The sequence below is a fragment of the Vombatus ursinus genome, unplaced genomic scaffold, assembly GCF_900497805.2.
Source record: "Vombatus ursinus unplaced genomic scaffold, bare-nosed wombat genome assembly UNPS02009205.1, whole genome shotgun sequence".
NCBI classification, from domain to species: domain Eukaryota; kingdom Metazoa; phylum Chordata; class Mammalia; order Diprotodontia; family Vombatidae; genus Vombatus; species Vombatus ursinus.
The window spans coordinates 21,406,153-21,424,180 of NW_020948983.1; the positions used below are offsets into that span (position 1 = coordinate 21,406,153).

Here is an 18,028-nt window from a genome sequence, read left to right on the forward strand (position 1 = left end):
TCCCCTGCTGCTTCTGAAAGGAGCTAGTTGAAGTCAGTCAGCCAAGCTGTCAACAAGAAAATTATGTCACTGTAATAAAGAATTTTTTTTACTTTCCCCTAATTGATTCTCTATCCCGTTCTGCCTAGAGATTGTTCCAAACCTTTCCTTCCTCCAGCCCTCACAGCTGAGAAGCTTGCCTACTCTTAATACCTTTCATTTCTTTTTATTTCTTTAGCCAAGGGGGGAGGGAGGGAACCTGTAGTCTCGAGGCCACATGTGGCCTTCTTGGGTGTGGCCCTTTGGGTCCAAGTTTTACAGAACAGATCCTTTTAATAAGGGGATTTGTTCTGTGAAGTTTGGATTTAGTCAGAGGGCCGCACTTGAGGACCTAGAGAGCCACATGTGGCCTCAAGGCTGCAGGTTCCCCACCTCTGGGCTATATACCATTTGGTGCATATATGTTTAGTATTGATATGACTTCATTGTCTGTGGTACTTTTCAACAAGATATAGTCTACTTTTTTTATCTTTTAATTAGATCTATTTTTGCTTTGTCTGAGATCATGATTGCTATCCCTGCTTTCTTTGCTTCAGCTGAAGAATAATAGATTCTGCTCCAGCCTCTTACCCCTTACCTATGTGTATCTCAGCTTCAAATGTGTTTCTTCACGGGCCCTGGAGTCAGGAGGACCTGAGTTCAAATCAGGCCTCAGACACATAACACTTATTAGCTGTGTGATCCTGGGCAAGTTACTTAACCCCTTTGCCTAACCAAAAAAAAAAAAAAAAAAGAACAGCAACAACAACATCAAATGTGTTTCTTGTGAACAACATATTGTAGGATTCTTATTTTTAATCCATTCTTCTATCTGCTTCTGTTTTATAGATGAGTTCAACCCATTCATATTTATAGTTATGACAGCTAACTGTATTCCCCTCCATGCTATTTTTTGCTTGTTTATCCCCCTCTCTCTAGCCCCCGCACTCTTTCCTTCCTCACAAAGTGTTTTACTTCTTCTCCATTATACCCTCCCTTTTGTCAGGTCCCCCTCCCCCTTCTATTATCCTCTCCCTTTTTACTTTCTTATAGGGTAAGATAGATTTCCATATGCAGCTGAGTGTGTATGTTATTCCCTCTTTGAGCCAATTTTGATGAGAGTAAGATTTAAGCTTTGCCTGCCACCCATTCCCCCCTCCCCCATCTTCCCCTCCATTATAATAGTTCTCTCATGCCTCTTTTATGTGGGATAATTTACCCTATTCAGTCTCCCCCCTCCTTCCAGGGTAATTTTCTTTCTCACCTCTTTATTTTGTTTTTGGGGGTATCATCCCATCAAAGTTACCTTATATCCACACCCTCTGTCTACATGTACTCCTTCTAATTGCTTTTATAGTAATAAAGTTGTTAAGAGTTAGAAATATATTGCCATATAGAAATATAAACAGTTTAACCTTTTTGAATTTCTTATGTTTTCTCTTTCTTGTTTCTTTTTTTCCCTTTTTATGTTTCTCTTGAATCATGTATTTGGAGGTCAAATTTTTTATCCAGCTCTGGCCTTTTAATTAGAAATGATTGAAAGTCCTCTATTTTGTTAAATGTCTGGTTTTTTTTCCCCCTAAAAGATTATATTCAGTTTTGCTGAGTAGGTGATTCTTGGTTGTAATCCTAACTCCTTTGCCTTCCAGTATATCATATTCAAGCCCTTAGGTTTTTTTAATGTAGAAGCTGCCAAATCCTGCCTAATCCTGATTGTAGCTCCATGACATTTGAATTGTTTCTTTTTGGCTGCTTACCATGCTTTCTCCTTGATTTTTGAGCTCTGGAATTTGGCTATGATATTCCTAGGAGTTTTAACTTTGGGAGCTCTTTCAGGTGGTGATTAATAGATTCTTTCAATTTCTATTTTGCCCTCTGGTTCTAATATATCAGGGCAGTTTTCTTTGATAATTTTTTGAAAGATGTTATCCAGGCTTTTTTTTCCTTTTTTTTTTTTTTAAATCATGGCTCTTAGGTAGTCCAATAATTCTTATATTATCTTTCCTGGATCTATTTTCTAGGTCAGTTGTTTTTCCAATGAGAAATTCCACATTTTCTTCTTTTTTTTTTTTACTTTTCTATCTTGATGTCTCATAGAATCATTAGTTTTCACTTGTTCAATTCTAATTTTTAAGGAATTATTTTCTTCAGTGAGCTTTTGTATTTCCTTTTCCATTTGGCCAATTTAGGGTGTTATTTTCCTCAGTAAATTTTTATATATCTTTTCCAATGCTATTGACTTTTTTTCCATGATTCTCTTGCATTACTCAGATTTCTTTTCCTAGTTTTTCTTCTACAGCTTTTTAAAATCCTTTTTAAACTCTTCCAGGAATTCTTTTTGGGCTTGAGACCAAATTACATTTTTCTTTGAGGCTTCACATGTAGCCATTTTGACACTGTTGTCCTATTCTAAGTTTATACCTTGATCCTCCCTATCACCATAGTATCTTTCTGTAGTCAGCCTCTTTTGTTTTGTTTTGTATTTTGCTCACTTTTTTCTGCCTTTTTTTTTTCTTCTTTTGGTGAGAGTTTGGCTCTGGTCTTGCACTGTCCCAAGCTTTTTGTAATGGGGCTCTGGGTCTTACTGCTGGCTTTCACTGGGCTTATTAGCTGCTTGTTTTCTCTGGACTCTGGAGGGTAGGCTTCCCTTCTGACTTGTACTTGGAGTGGGAGCCTCCCCAGGTATGGGGTTTATCTGCTGGCCTGCTCCAGGGGTGGGGCCTTATTGCTGGGTTGCTTTGGTAACAAGAGTGTTTCTGGTGGCTGCCTCTGGTCTGCCCCAGGGGGTGGGGCCTTGCTGCTGGGATGCTGTGGATACAGGGTCTCTCTACTGATAGGCCCCAGGGTCCAGGCCTCACTGTTGGCCAGCCCTGGGGCAGAGCTTCACTATTAGCCAGCAGTGGGGTCAAGGCCTTGCTGGTGACTTGTGCTAGGGGTGGGATCACTGGGGTCAGACCTTCCTGGGCTGCACAGATTGCTGCTCACTTGCCTAGGGGTCTACTGGTTTGCTGGAGGGCAAGGCGTTGCTGGTGCATTGCCCCAGGCTTGGAGTCCTACTGCAGGCTCCCTGCTGTGAGGTTGCCTGCTGCTGCTGATCTTGGCTGTTGTTCTTCTCCCACCCCGGTGAGACAGACTTTTCCTCCTGTGCTGGTAAGCTGCTTCCCTGCTCCTAGATCAATTCTGAGGCAGTTTTCTAGCTGTTTGGAGGGAAATTTGAGAGAGCTCCACAGGGTTCCTTCCTCACTTTGCCATCTTGGCACTGGAAGACCAGTCCTTCTTTCTGATCTTCAGTCTTTCCTCTCTCGGTTCTTTTCCTGTTGTCTACAGTACTCCCAGGTCTTGCGCATCCTTAAACTCTCACTAGATCTTTACCATTTCCTCAAGCTGCCATCTTTCATCCCCTCCCTTTTATTGACAAACTCCTAGAAAAATCTATTAACATATCCTCTTCTCTCATTTCTCAGTCCTTAGTATTCTGACTTCCAACCTTGTCACTAAGTGGAAATTCCTGTCTCTAGTGTTTTCTTAATTGCCAAATCTGTGGACTTTTTCTCAATCCTCCTCTTGAATTCCTCCTGCATTTGACACTTGACTTGCTTAGCTCTTGAATACACCATCTTTGAGTTTTTATGATACTACTCTCTTGGTTTTACTTGTCTGTTACCTCCTGTACCCCGCTGGCTTATCTGTATAACTGCTCCATACTGGACCCTCATCTAATCTATTTTGCAGTAGTGAGAAAGGGATAGAACCTGGAATCAGATGCTTTCACTTGATGACCTCATCCACTCCCAAGGGTCTAATTATCCCTGTGCAAGTGATTTCCAGATCTCTCTAATCACCATCCTTAGTCTTTGGGCCCTACATACACTATTGAATATCTCTTAACTGGATGTGCCATAGGCATCTCAAATTTCCTTTTCTTCTGTCCAAATCCCTCCCTTTCATCAAATTAGATAATATTTGTAAAGTACTTAGCACATTGTCTGGCACAGATTAGACATTTAATAATGTTCCTTCTCCCCCCCCCCTTTTTTTCCCCCAGGCCACCACCCTTTGTCACCCAGTTTCAAAACCTCCAAAACTTTACCCTTGACTTTTCATTCTGTCATTGCACACATGCCAATGACAGTTGCCAAATCTTGTCTTTCCACCTCCACAACATCTCATACAGCCAGCCCCTTCTCTCTTAACCCATGTTCACTTCCCTGTTTCAGGCTCTTGGTGCCTCTCACCCTGATTATGGTAACAGTCTTCCAGTCATCTCCCTGACTCTTGAAGTCCAGTGCTTTATCTACTTCACCACCTAGACCTTTTCAGCATAGTGAGAAGAAAGTTTTGGCAGGAGGAGGAGAGCAGTGGTTCTGCTTTGTTTGGTCCAGGTCATCCTCACTTAACTTTCTGGCATCCTTTTTCAAGGGTATAGATGTGGAGGAGGAGGAGATAAGCCAAATTGCCTTTTAAAGGACCCTTAAATTTAGTATTTCTTTGATTAAGCATGATATAGTGTTAAAAATAATAAATGCTTTGCTAGCCATGTACTTATTAAGCTTTTACTCAATGTCATAAAAACCTATGTCTTCAAAAACTTTTTATTGGCTATGTTTAAGGGGTTGTATGTCAGCAGGAAAATAGTCATCTGTGTAGCAATTCTAATGAATTACTCTAATTCTACCAGAATTGTCATCTTGGGTTTTATATGATATGACTTTCCAATTCCACCCAATCTTTAAAAAAAAAATCCTTTCCTACAATTTCATAATATAATCAATGAATGACGTTAGGCCTACACTAGCTCATTCCCTGTCCTGAAATACAAAGCTTACACCCCTTGGATAAATTACCAAGAGCTAAATAATAAGTTAGAAATAAAACCAATAATGGAACTGAAAGCTTTAGATGTTTCCTGTACTTTCACAGCAAACTTTTCAGTGGCTATGTCTGTGTAAGAAGTCTTTGTTATTCGTACAGCAGCTTCTCTGTATGATTGCTTGGCTTTTTTCTTTTCCCCCAACAGGCTCATGTAAAGGTGACTGGGTGTGTCCTCTTGATGGAAACCAGCTATATGGACAAGACTGCTGTATTGAAAGAGCGCAAGTGTTAGAATGACTGTTTAATGTTTGCAAAAAATGGGTTTGTTTTTAGACTAGGCTTATTTCTTAATGTTTGGTAGAAAGGATATATAGAAATGGTAATGTGCCTTACTGATGAAGAAAAGCAAGGTGACTTGAATAATCCTGATTTTTTTTTCTTTTGAGTGTCATTACTTTAAGACAAATAAAATTTTATTAAATATCTTAGCACCTGGGTTTTTCTATTTTATTAAGTCATAGAATTTTGAGCAGTGTCAACGAATACTATGCTTCACTGTATTTTCTTAACATTTTTTGTTCTGGAAATAAATCTACCACATTGATTAGACAAGTTGTTAATTCATGAATAACATGAGATTAGAAACTATGCTTCTCCAGTAGATGGGGTTTTCAAAACATAAAACTATTTTATTCTTTTTGTCATATTTAATGGGTGCTACAAATGATGAGAAGTTTTAAGTGAGGCATATTTTTTGAGTGTGATAAAGATTTGGTTATGAGATTAGAGCATAGACAAGTTGAGATGCATTAATTTGACTACTCTATGAACATTCTAGTTTCATTAATGCAGGACAGTTTTATAATTTAATTCATGTAACAGTTTTGTAACTAATACATGCAGAGCTTAAAGGTTGACTGCCAAGTTTTCAAATTTACCATTGGAAACTGAAATGTGATAAGTAGAAATGAAACTGATTAGGGTAGAGTTTACTGACAGTTGTGCACCAGAGTAGTGATGAGAATAGTAGATTTGTGATTTCCAAAGCAGTCTCTCCCCCTTATACAGAGGCAGACAACATTCAGCCTTTCATAAATGAATAATTGTTTAACCAATTTATATACTTTGTTATTAAGTATCTGTTGCTTTTCAATTGCCCATATTCTTCCTTGTACCAGAAATTCCCATTTGTTTAACTGCTGGCTCCCCATTACTAACTTTAGAAGAGCTAACTCAACCCTCACATGAGAGGACACCGGCTGCAAAATGCCCCTGTCAGATGTGACTACCAGTGTTCCCTTTGGGCAATACGTTGTTTCTTTGTTGCTGTTATTGTTCAGTTGGGTCTGATTCTGGCCCCATTTGGGGCTTTCTTGGCGGATATAGTGGAGTGGTTTGCTATTTTCTCCCCTAGCTCATTTTACAGCTGAGGAAACTGAGGCAAACAGCGTTAAGTGAACTAAGGCCTGGAAGTGGGAATGTATAATAATATATGTTTATAATGGTAGTACAATACCAAGAATATGAAAGCTGAATTGAAGTATGAAATTAGACAATTCTCTAGGCAACTAAAGACACAGAGCCCCTGAAGCCTTTTGAGCAGGGAAGCAATATGACAAACTGTCTTATTAATGTCAGACTCATAATAGAAAGGGAAGATTGAAGGTAAAGTAGATTAGCAGCTCTGGCAGTAGTTCCCTGTGATAAAGTGCTCAAGCAGAATTGTTGCACCCGGAGCCAAGGGAAAGAGCAGTCAAATACAAGGGTATCGCATATGTGAAAAGTATAGTTTGGCTGGGGGAAGAGTCAGACGATTCACTCTATCTATTCACAATATCTATGTACACATATGTATGTATATGTAAGCCCACCTTTATAAATTCCTTTATGATGTACAATATAGCAACTTTTGTCTGGTCCTGAAGTTTTTATTCATAGTTCAGGCAATGCACCCCCAGTTAAGCTCTTCAGACTTCCTAAGTACCCAGATCCCTAAGAAGTTTTCCCTGTTTGCTCATTTGTCTCTTGATCCGCTGTCTCCCACCCATAAGTATTCATTTCCCTTCTGTTTTTTCAGAAGATAGGGACATAACTTGAATGTTTGTTTATGGGATAATCATGTAACTTGATACTTCTGTGTCAAAATCAAATCCCGCTTCCCCTGTGAAGCCTTCCCAACTTTGCACATAGTGGTCTCTCTCCAAATAGAATGAGAAAGTATTTATTAAGCATAATGTGTTAGGCACCATGTTCGACGCTAAGGATTCAGATACAAGTCAGCAAGACAGACTGTCCTCAAGATGCTTACATTCTAATAAGGGAAGGCAGCATAAAGGGGAGCTAGGAAGGAGGAAGAAGGATGTATGAGTGGTAGCATGGTTTGGAAGTGGCCCAGAAATGGCATGGCAGGCCTTGGTACTTTGTATAATTTTCTGCCTTCTAATTTTAAGTATAGAGTATGTTTCTCTTTTTTTTAATATATATTTTATCTTTTCCCTAATTACATGTTAAAACAGTTTTTTAATTTTTTTTTTAAATTTTGAGTTCCAAATTCTATCCTTCCCCCCTCCCTGAGACAGTAAGCAATCAGATTTGGTTACCCATGTGCAGTCATGTAAAACATTTACATATTAGTCATTTTGTACAAGAAGACTCAAAAGAAAAAGAATGAAAGAAAATGAAAAATAGCATGCTTCAGTCTATTCAAACAATATCAGTTTTTTTCTCTGACGGCAGATAGTATGCTTCATCATCAGTCCTTTGGGATTGTCCTAGATCATTGTATTGCTGAGAATAGCTAAGTCATTCACAGTTCATTGAACAATATTGCTGTTACTGTGAACAACATTCTCCTGGTTCTGTTTACTATGCATCAGTTCATGTAAGTCCAGGTTTTTCTGAAATCTTCCTGCTTGTCAGTTACTATAGCACAATAATATTCCATCACAATCATATACCATAGCTTGTTTAGCCATTCCTCATTTGATGAGCATCCCTCAATCCCCAACTCTTAGCCACCACAAAAAGAGCTGCTAGAACTGTCTTACACAGCATCTTATCCCCCATCATACTTTCTTATGCAGAACAGGCTATCCAAATTTGATTATATTTGGAAAATTGCTAAAGGGGGGGAGGATTTGGGGAAGGAAGAATCAAATTGTGACATGTTCCATTGTAATCTTAATAGGTTGAGCCAGCTAACTGGTGTGATTGAGGGTTCCCAAGGAGTCCCTAAAATATCTCACTCCCCTGGACCTGAAATTCATTAGAGATTCATTTCAGCTTCTCTTAAAATCCAGGTACTCTTAGGAGTATGATGCCATATAGTATGGTGTCCTAGAATAAGTCCTGGCCTGGACAGCTACTTACTATCAGTGTTGCTTTAGATATTATTACATCTGTCTATAAGCGTCAGTTTCCCTAAGATCCTTTTCAGCTCTAACTTTGACTGTATGAGTAATACATTAAGTTTTTTAATACTTTAACAAAAATGGCTACATCAGATCCTTTTATTCCATCTAGCTGGAGAGACCTGACCAGCATGAGTACAGCTGCACTTAGAGTCTTGAGGGTGGAGGCTAGGAAGCAAAGGGGGGGAAAAAAGGAAACAAAAGAAATTGGGGGGGAGGGAGCATCAAGGACCATTTTTTACCAACTTCACATTTTTTTTCCCTAGAATAGAACCTGCCATTAGACACCAATCTAGTCTAGAAGACTGTGGCAAACTTTGGCATTGAAATTCCATTACAAACTCTTAACAATCCAGGCTTTTCTAAAGAAAAACAGGGTTGCACAAAATGTTGAAGCGGAGAGCTAAATGTATAAAGATGCTGTGCAATATCCACGTTAAAAAAAGATAACCTATGGCTGTCATAGTCAAGTAGGATTCCAATCTTCTTTGGGGGAACTGTAATCTGGATCTCTGGAGTAACCCCGTTGTGCAGAAATTCATATTTATGCCTGAAAATTTGAAAACAAATAAAGCTTCACAAAACTCGTGGCTTTGCTATTGCACATAACATTTTATATTCCTGATTTTATTAACATTTTTATGACATTTCCTTCGTTAAATGAATACCAAAGTAATTTGTTGTTTCCAAAACCATGTATTTTCCAAGCTGTGTCTTCTCTTAGCACTTGACTCAAGAGACTAATTTCAAATTTGTCTGTGCTGGGCAAATCACTCTACCTAAGAAACTCAATATAGTGTTTTCTTGAAACTCATTTTACATTAAAATTACTGTAGGAAGGTGATAAAACATAAATATAAGGAACTTGAATTACAGTATTTGGGTGGGAAAGTATGCTTTGTAATAAAGGAAATTAAAAATTAAGATCATGATAGTTTAAGGACAAACAGTGGTGCTTAACAATATAATTAGGTATCTTGGTTTAAAGGGGAGTTAATCTGTCCAAAGAAATAGGAAATTTTATTTCTAGAGAGGTGATTTGCCCCCATCTCTAGCACCCTTTATTTTACAGAAAAGTCTTGATCTTTGTTTGGCTCAATATCCAGATGAGTGAATAACTTGACCTGTGTGCTCTAACCCACTGGTTCCCAGTGATTGAATTGAAATTACTTGGTTCACCTTTCAGACATCTTGCTGGTGTCACAGCAGACTAGCCTGCTTCCTTGTGTTAAGCTTTTCATTTTCTAAACAGAGCAGTTCCAAGGAGCTAAATGACTAGGTCGTGGGAATGATGATAACTCATTAGTGAAAGTAGCAGCAGTACCTAGAATTAAACTCCTGGCCCAGACACTGCTACCTTCCTTACACCTGGCAATGTAGCAGCTCTCCTGGGAAAGGCAAGATGTTGTGGGACGCTAAGAAATCTCTCCAGTGAGAGGCATCGTGATGGAGTGGGAAGAGGGCTGCATTTAGAGTTAAGTCACTGAACTGCGAAGTCAGGATTCTAACCCAGGTCTTTGGACTCCAGAGTCAGTCCTCTTTCCCCTGTACTATGCTGCCTCCCATTTCTCATTTCTGCATTTCAACCCTGCCCCTGCCTTTCTGTTTGTCCTCCCTATTTTTTTATTCTAATTTTTTCACCTAACAACCATACTCCTGATCCACTGTCAGGAGAACAGGTTCAATATAGGCATTAAATTTAGCCTTTTGTATCCCATGTTTCAACTTTAATTACTTAGAAATTCAGTTATGATGAGAGGTTATTGCATAACGTCCCTTGGTCTGTTTCCTCTTCTATAAAAAATAGGGACTTTAAAAAAATGTCATTTTTTGTGCCATTGTCCCTCCCCCCTCATCTGCCAACATACACATCCTTACAATGGACTTTTAAGAGGATCCTCTACCTCCCTTGGTGTGTGATGGAAAATTCAAAACTTGAGAGGCGTGTTGTGTGGAAAAAGATTTCTAAAATATTGCCCTGACCAGCTGAGTTAACCAGATAGCAAGGATCAGTGATGCTAATTTAAAAGCTAGAAAGTAGAAGCTGGAAAGTTGTTTAGTCTAGAGCAATTGCTGAGGGGTCTGTTGATCAGGTTCAACACTCAGCAGACCCCTCCTTCCTGGATTTGAGCCAAGGTCACCTTTGGCCCAGATACAAAAGCAGAAGTCTAGAAATCTGATTTAATGAGGCTTTACCATTCAGATTTAAGTGCTGTTGTTATCTATTCTAAAGAGTCAAGTGTTCCTGCCTACCATTCTGTTGTTTTCAATCTCTTTTCTGGAGATACTTTTTGTAATCTGGCTCTGGGCACAGTAATCCTTAGAACACTCAAATTGGATTTCTGATGCAGTAAAAAATTCAGCTCTATACTTGAATATGTTTTATGGGGCAAATTTAAAGCTTATCCTATCTGCTTGGACAAAAGATGCAATTAAAGTTTTAACACTAATCCCTTGGAGAGTAATGAAAAGTAACAATTTGTGGGAACGATGCAGATAGGAACAGGAGCCTCATAAAGCCAGTGAGGTCCCAGGCAAGGTCAGACTACTTAGAAAGGCAATTAGACATTTTCCTGATGGTCAAATGAAGCTGTCCTTTTTTTTTTTTCCTTACAATTTTAGAAGTGGAGGAAGGGTGCAAGAATGCTTTTCCCTGTTGGAAATTCTGCACCATGGGAATTTGCCCAGGCTGTTTTGTTGAAGTTCTGTGACGCTGAACTGGAATGTCTAAGGAAAGAAATGTCTCTCCCTAACCACAAATCAAAGAGAACCATAGTATAAACTTCCCCCCTATGTTACTAAGAGGGAGGGAATTAAATTATGCATGTTCTTAACACAAAGTGGAGCTTAGATGGTAAATCAGATCCTTTCTGAACGGGTAAGCAATTTCCAAGAATCTTTTTTTTTTTTTCCTTGTTTGGGCCTCAGGATACACAGCAAGAGAGAGAGCATGAAGGTCATGAAACATCGTGGAACCATGGTCTTATGTCTAAGCTGTTTTTTTGACATTCACTGTTGCTAATTAGAAGTCCTTTAGAGGGCAATGTTAATCCTTGGGAAGTGGAGGTTTTACTTTACCTTGATGATATAAAAGTGTGACTCATGCACCAGGAAGAGCTGTCTGCCCCAAGGTCCCCTTGTCTGTTGATATCTTCAGATGCTACACCAACTTTGTAGTCCATCTGTTCAACCACCTCCACCTCCCAGTAATGCCATCCTTTAATAGGTATCAGGCTTCCCATAACAGCAACACATCTAATTTTTGTAATATAGAGGTATTAGTTTTCATTAATTCATGATTCAACAAATGTTTATAGTAGTAATAACTTGCATTTACATTCATCCCATAGGATCTGCAAAACACTTTTGATCCTTACGTTAACCTTTAGAGGTAGGTACTGCTAATCTCCCCATTTTACAGATGGGAAAACTGAGGCTCTGAGCTATTAAATGACTTGTGGTCACACCATTAGTGTCCAAAGCAAGCTTTGAACCTAGTCCTTCCTAATACCATATTCTACCTATACTGCCTCTCAATTTTTGTCACATACCAGCCAAGCAAGACACTGTTTTAGGTGCTGTGAAGTCTACAAAGATGAATGAGACATGGATCGTGCTTTCATGGAACTTAAAATCTAGTAGAAGAGACAGGTCCACATATCAGCAGAGTGTACAAAGCACACTTTCCAAGTGTCATAAGAGATTACACACTTTGCATGAAGCATAGTGGGGGATTCAGGAAAGGTCTTGTGGAGAAGTATCATCTAAGCTTTTGAAGAGCAGATATGACTTTGAGAGGCAGGGGTGGTAGGAGGAGGAGTGAGAATCATCTGAGCAAAGATGGGATAGCAAGCAGTCCTTCTGGGCTATGATGCAGGCTTATGAGGAGGGGTGAAAGAGAAGGCTGGAGAAGTAGGCTGAGGCCAGATTAACAGAAGCCCTCAAAGGCCATGCAAAGGATTTGGAACTTTATCCCCTGAGGGATTTGGGGGTAGAAGAGTTTTATGTTCAGCCAAGTAGAAAAATATCTAATGTTTGTACAGCACTTTATACACTTCAAGCCTTCCTAGTGAGGTAAGTGCTGCTATTATCCCCATTTTAGATACGGGGAAATAGGCTCACATTAATCAGGGTCATGCAGTTATTAGGTAGGCAACAGAATTCAAACCTGCATCTCCCTGACTCCAACGAACTATCTCCTATGACCCACTGCTTCATTATAGTACTGTGTTACCACTGGTAAAACAAGTAGTGGTGTTAGTCTACAGCGTGAGTCACTGCAGGCAGATTTGTGGGTATCCATGCCACTTGACTGGTACGCTCTCACAGGCCCTATTACCATTTAGTTCATCTTTCTGAGTGTGATTCTCTCAAAACAATTCAATAACTTCTTCAGTTCTTCTGAAGATGAGAAAAGTAAGATTACTGTGATGGTAATTAAGGAGAAGAAAGGGACAAGAAATACACCAAAGAAGGAGGTGATTGTTTATTAGAAAAAAAAAATCACTGTGGTATTTAGAGTTATGAAGACAAGAACTTGGCTAAAGTTAAAATTGTAGGTCACAAGTGGGAAAGGGAATGTTGACAGCTCACAAAATGAAAAAGGAGAAAGGCAACCACATACGTTGAAGCTTGCAGACGAAATATAATTTTCCAGAGCATAAAATGCAAAGCCAGTGTGGAGGACTGTTAAGCTAATTGCTATGATAGAAATGGCTATAATGGGGGGTAATTCACTCCACATAGAATCAGTGGCACAGACTAATAAGAACTGGTGCCTCAGTGGAAAGCCCCGCAGCGTGGAGGGGAGGGAACGGAACACAGAGTACCTCGGTCACAGCTGTGCAGGCAGACCTCATTATCAAGGTGGCAATTTTTCAAAGCAATCACAGGGAAAAGCCACAGGATAGCAAGACTGAAATAGGTAGGAGTGTCAGGAAAGAGCATTTAGAATAAGAAAAGACTCAAAAGTCACTGGTGATGTTTGGTAGCATAGGTGATCCGAGGCAGTACAATGCCAATGCAAACCTTCAGAAATGACCTTAGATTCTTTACATATATACAAAGCATTAGACTTGTGTCTTGTCCTATAAAGATAGGGGAGTTGGCAGAAGAGTGTCTTCGTTGAAAATTAAACATCTATCAAAGCACATCATTGCCAGTATTTCTGCTGCACTGACTCTCCAGAAGCCTCCTACACTATCCAAGATCTAATTTAGAAGCTGTCAAAGTTCCTAATTCAACTGGAGTCATTGAGCCTCTCCACCCACTCTTGAAATTCTCACTTTCTGATTGCCCAGGCTAAACTTTGTAAGGCAGTGAGCTCCACTGCCTTCAAAAACATACACCTCTTTACCTCGGTGAGTTCACTGCTTTCACAGTCCTGCAGACATCTCCAGAGGTGTCAACACTTCTAGTTAGCAGGGCAGTTGAACAGGGTTTCCAAGGGCCTGGGAAAGCCTTCATCCTTCCCACTCTCTTCCTCAAAAAGCTCCTCTTACTGACCTCTCCACATTTGTCTAGGATGCCATTCATTCTCCCATTCACCCAGCCATTCCTCTCCCTCCACTGTCTCATGTCACCTCCTGCTCCCTTCTACACACATTCAATCAGTTATGACATGCTTTTGACTCTTCCATAGTAAGATTTCTTACCACTTCCTATCTAGATTATTACGATAGTCTCCTTATTTTAACTTTTTTTCAACTAGTAAGTACTTATTATCTCTTCCCTATTAGATTTCCCCCATTAGACTGTAAATTCTTTGAGGACAGGAACTGTCTTTTTGCCTCATTTCGTACTCCCATTGCTTACCACAGTGCCTGGCATGTTCGAGGCACAAGTGATTGATTGATTGATCTCCCTCTTATATCCCTTTCTCCTCAAATTTAAAAAAGAAAAACAAAACCCTTCTAACAAATATGCAGGGTCAAGTGAACAGAAAAAAATTCCTCCACTGGCTGTATACAAAAACGTATGTCTTCTACATTTTGAACCTATCACCTCTCGGCCAGGCAGTGGGTAGCATGCTTCCTTATCAGTGCTCTGGAATCATGGCTGGGCACTGGTCAGGGTTCTCAGATCTCTCCAAGTCGCTTATCTTTCCAGTGTTATTATCATATAACTTGTTCTCATGGTTCTTCTCACTTTACTGTATGTGATTTCATACATATCTTCCTAAGTGTCTCCAAACTGTCCCCTTTATCATTTCTTGAGGCACAGTAATATCCCACTATATTATTCACTAGTCTCCATGACTCATCTATCCCCCTCCCAATCCATCCCGCACATTGCTGTCAGTTTAATCTTTATAAAATCCCACTCAGGGGGTAGGTGGAGGAGTATATCTGGAAATTGCTTTGAATACCAATAAAACTTTAAAACAAAATACCACTCATATCAGTCATCTGCTCAGAAACGTTCATTGTTTCCCCTCTGCCTACAGAATAAAAACCTAAACTTGATATCCTGGTACTGAAGATCTTCTCTAATCTGGTCCCTGTTTACCCTTCCAATTTGATCTCCTACTACTTCCCAATATGAAACCTTCATCTTTAGCCAGTGTCTGTCTCAAAAAGATGCTGCATATTTTTCTCACTACCTTTGCTCACTTCCCTGCCCCTCCCACCCCCCACCTCAAGTATTCTTTATGTATCCAAATCCTAATCATCCTTCAAGGCCCAGTTCCAGAAGTATCTAGAGGCAGCTGGGTGGTGCAGTGATACTGGGCCTGGAGTCAGGAAGATATGAGTTCAAATTCTGTCTCAGCCACTTAGTACTAGCTTTATGACCTTGGGCAAGTCACTTATTTACTTTCCCTTTTTTCCACAACTCTAAAATGAGGATAATAATAGCACCCATGCCCCAGAGTTGTTGGAAGAAGAAATGAGATAATATTTGTAAAGCACTTAGCACTTAGCCAATAACACAAGTTATTGTTTTATTAAAGTAACATCTCCATGAACCCTTGCCACTTTACCCTGCAGTAATCCTTCCCTCCCTGCTCTCCTGTAGTTTCATCATTTGTCATGTGGTACTTCGTTACCGTATTGTTAATTTTTCATTTGTGTCTAGATGATCCTCCCATCTCAGCTGCTTGAAGGCAGGATTCATACCTAATGCTTCTTTGCATCTGGAATAGCACCTAACACAGTGCCTTCCACAAAATAAGTGGTCCATTAAGATGCTAACTGGTTGGTTGCTGACTCTGGAGCAATGGCACCAGATCTGAGATTTCTTCCATCATTCTCTCCACCTCCATCTTGGCTCCCAAAGTGACATATGGCAGCCCAACCTCAACACTGAAAATTAAGAACAGACTTGAGATTCTCCAGGGCCCAGAAGTGGAAAGGGCAGTATCTATGGGCTTGAAGATAAGAATGAAAGAATCCCAGAGATTTGCAGAGAACTCAGAGGCAGCATTTTCTGATTGAGACTTCTCTCTAAAAGAATTTTCTCATTCCTGTCCACAGTCCCTTCCATGGAAGGGGAATTAGAGGATAATTAAAAGACCAGCATTTGGGGGATCGTGAAGCTTAATTTAAATTCCTCAGTTTAGCATTAAAAGCCCTTCACAGACTGGTTTCATTCAGCCCACATTTCCATACTGATTACTCCCTTTCATATACTCTGGCCTAAATGCTTTATCCTGAATTTTACATTCTTTTTCCAGCCTCTACATCTTTGTCCAAGCTGTCTATCCCCGACGTCTGGAATATACTCCACACCTCCATTTCTCAGCATTCTTGGCTTTGGTCAAGGCTTAACTCAGGTGCTACCTCCTACAGGAAGTCTTTCCTGATCCTTTCCTACGATTACTGCCCTATTCCTACTCAAATTATCTCAAATTTATTTATAGGCTTAAATGGTGTACATAGTGGGATGGAGAACTGGTCTGAGAGTCCGGAGAACCAAGGCTAGGCTAAAGCCCTGCTTCTGACACATACTGGATGTGTGACCCTGGGCAAATCTCTTTACTTCTCAGTAAGCTAGGTTAGTTAAGAACTTGCAGAGAAGGTGTCAACTTGCATGGCAGAGGGAGTTTCCTCACCTGATAATTCAATTCAGAATGCACTTATTAAATGCTCACTATAAACAAGTCACTTGTCAGCCTTAACCTGGGTGACTAGGAAGATGGTGCTGCCCTCAACAGTGATAAGGAAGTTTGGAATGAGGATTTTTTTGGGGGGGGGGGAGAAGAGGGTACAGGAAAGTTAACTTCTGTTTTACACATATTGAGTTTGAAATACATATGGAACATCCACTTCAAGATGTCCCATAAGCAGCTGGATATTTACAATGAGAACTTGGGAGTTCCCTATACCAATGAAATCACAGAACTAGTCTCTATCCCTACCCTCTAATAGAATATAAACTCTTTGAGGACAGGGGCTGTTTTTCTTTATGTGCTGGTATTTCCAATGGGTACTTTAATGCTTTGTTCACAGTAAGCTTTAAGTAAGTGCTTTCTGAATTGAGTTATCAACATCAATCAATAAGCATTCATTACTGTGTGCCAGTCAAAAGCCAGTCTGTACCCTCAAGGAGCTTACTGTAATGGGGCAGACAGTGTATGCATGTACATACAAGATACATCCAGAGTAGATGTAAGGTAGCTTCAGAGGAGAAGGCACTAACGACTGGAGGGACCAGGAAAAACCTCCTGGAAGAGGTGGTACTTGAGCTGAATCTTAAGGAGGTCAGGAATTCTAAAAGGCAGAGATTAGGAGAGACACCATTCCAAGCATGAAAGATATTGGAGACAGAAGATGGAGTCTTGTGTGAAGGACAATGAGCAGGCCAATATGTCTGCATTATAGAGTGCTAAGATGGGAGTAATATGTTAGGGGCCAGGTTGTGAAGAACTTTCAATGTACTTGATAGTACATCTTTGTAAATTTAAGAAAACTCACGTGTGAAATATAAGCATATGACCAAGGCTTTCCTGAGTCAGCTGGTAGCTCAGAGGATAGAGCACTGGGCCCGGAGTCAGGAAGATTTGAGTTCAAATCCAGCCTCAGCCATTTCCTAGCTGTACGGTCCTGGACAAGCCACTTAACCTCTGATTGCCTGACAAAAGGATCCACTGGATCTGCTGGAGAAGGAAACCACTGTAGTATCTTTGCCAAGAAAATCCCGTGGACTGCTATAGTCCATGAGGTCACAAAGAGTAAGACACAGCTCAACAACAACAACAGCACAAAGCCTTTCCTGCAATATAGGAGATAGACTACTAGATTCAAAGTCAGGAAGTCCTGGTTTTGAATCCCTTCTTAGACACTTTATTAGGTAAGTCACAAAACCTTTCTGAGCCTCAGTTTCCTCATGTGTAAGATTGAGATTCCCCAAAATCCTTCACTCCTTTTAAGACTCAGGTCAAGCACCAACTTCTACATAGAGCCTTTCCTGACCCCTTCCTCCATCTCCAACTGCTAGTGTCTTCTCTCCTGAATTACTTTAACTTTAACTACCTTGATTTTATTTTGTATTTATTCTAAATATTCATGCTGTCTCCCCTGATAGAATGTAGGTTCCCTGAGATCTGGGGCTGGTTCATGCTTTGTCATCATATCCCCAGTGCTTGACACAGTGCACGGCACAGAACAAGTGCTTAAGTAGATGTGGTTGGTTGATGATAAAATGGAGATAATAGCACCAGTCTCAGAGGGTTATTTATGGTGAGGGCCAAATGAAATAATGTACACTTCAAAACACTATATAAATATGAACTATTATTATTGTAGTTGCTTAACTATTAGTGCCATTTTGATCTGGGGCTTAGAGCCGAA

General features: G+C 40.0%; 1 protein-coding gene across 1 annotated transcript in view; it reads right to left on the bottom strand.

The window, feature by feature from the left end:
- Positions 1-8,537: 8,537 nt before the first annotated feature.
- Positions 8,538-18,028, bottom strand: part of FSD2 (fibronectin type III and SPRY domain containing 2) — a 58,261-nt gene continuing 48,770 nt past the window's right edge. Inside the window, exons 11-12 of the mRNA XM_027852257.1 lie at positions 11,319-11,495; positions 8,538-8,790 (exon numbers count right to left, since the gene is read on the bottom strand). Of these exons, the coding sequence (XP_027708058.1) occupies positions 8,538-8,790; positions 11,319-11,495 (430 nt within the window). The remainder of the gene's footprint in view (positions 8,791-11,318; positions 11,496-18,028) is intronic.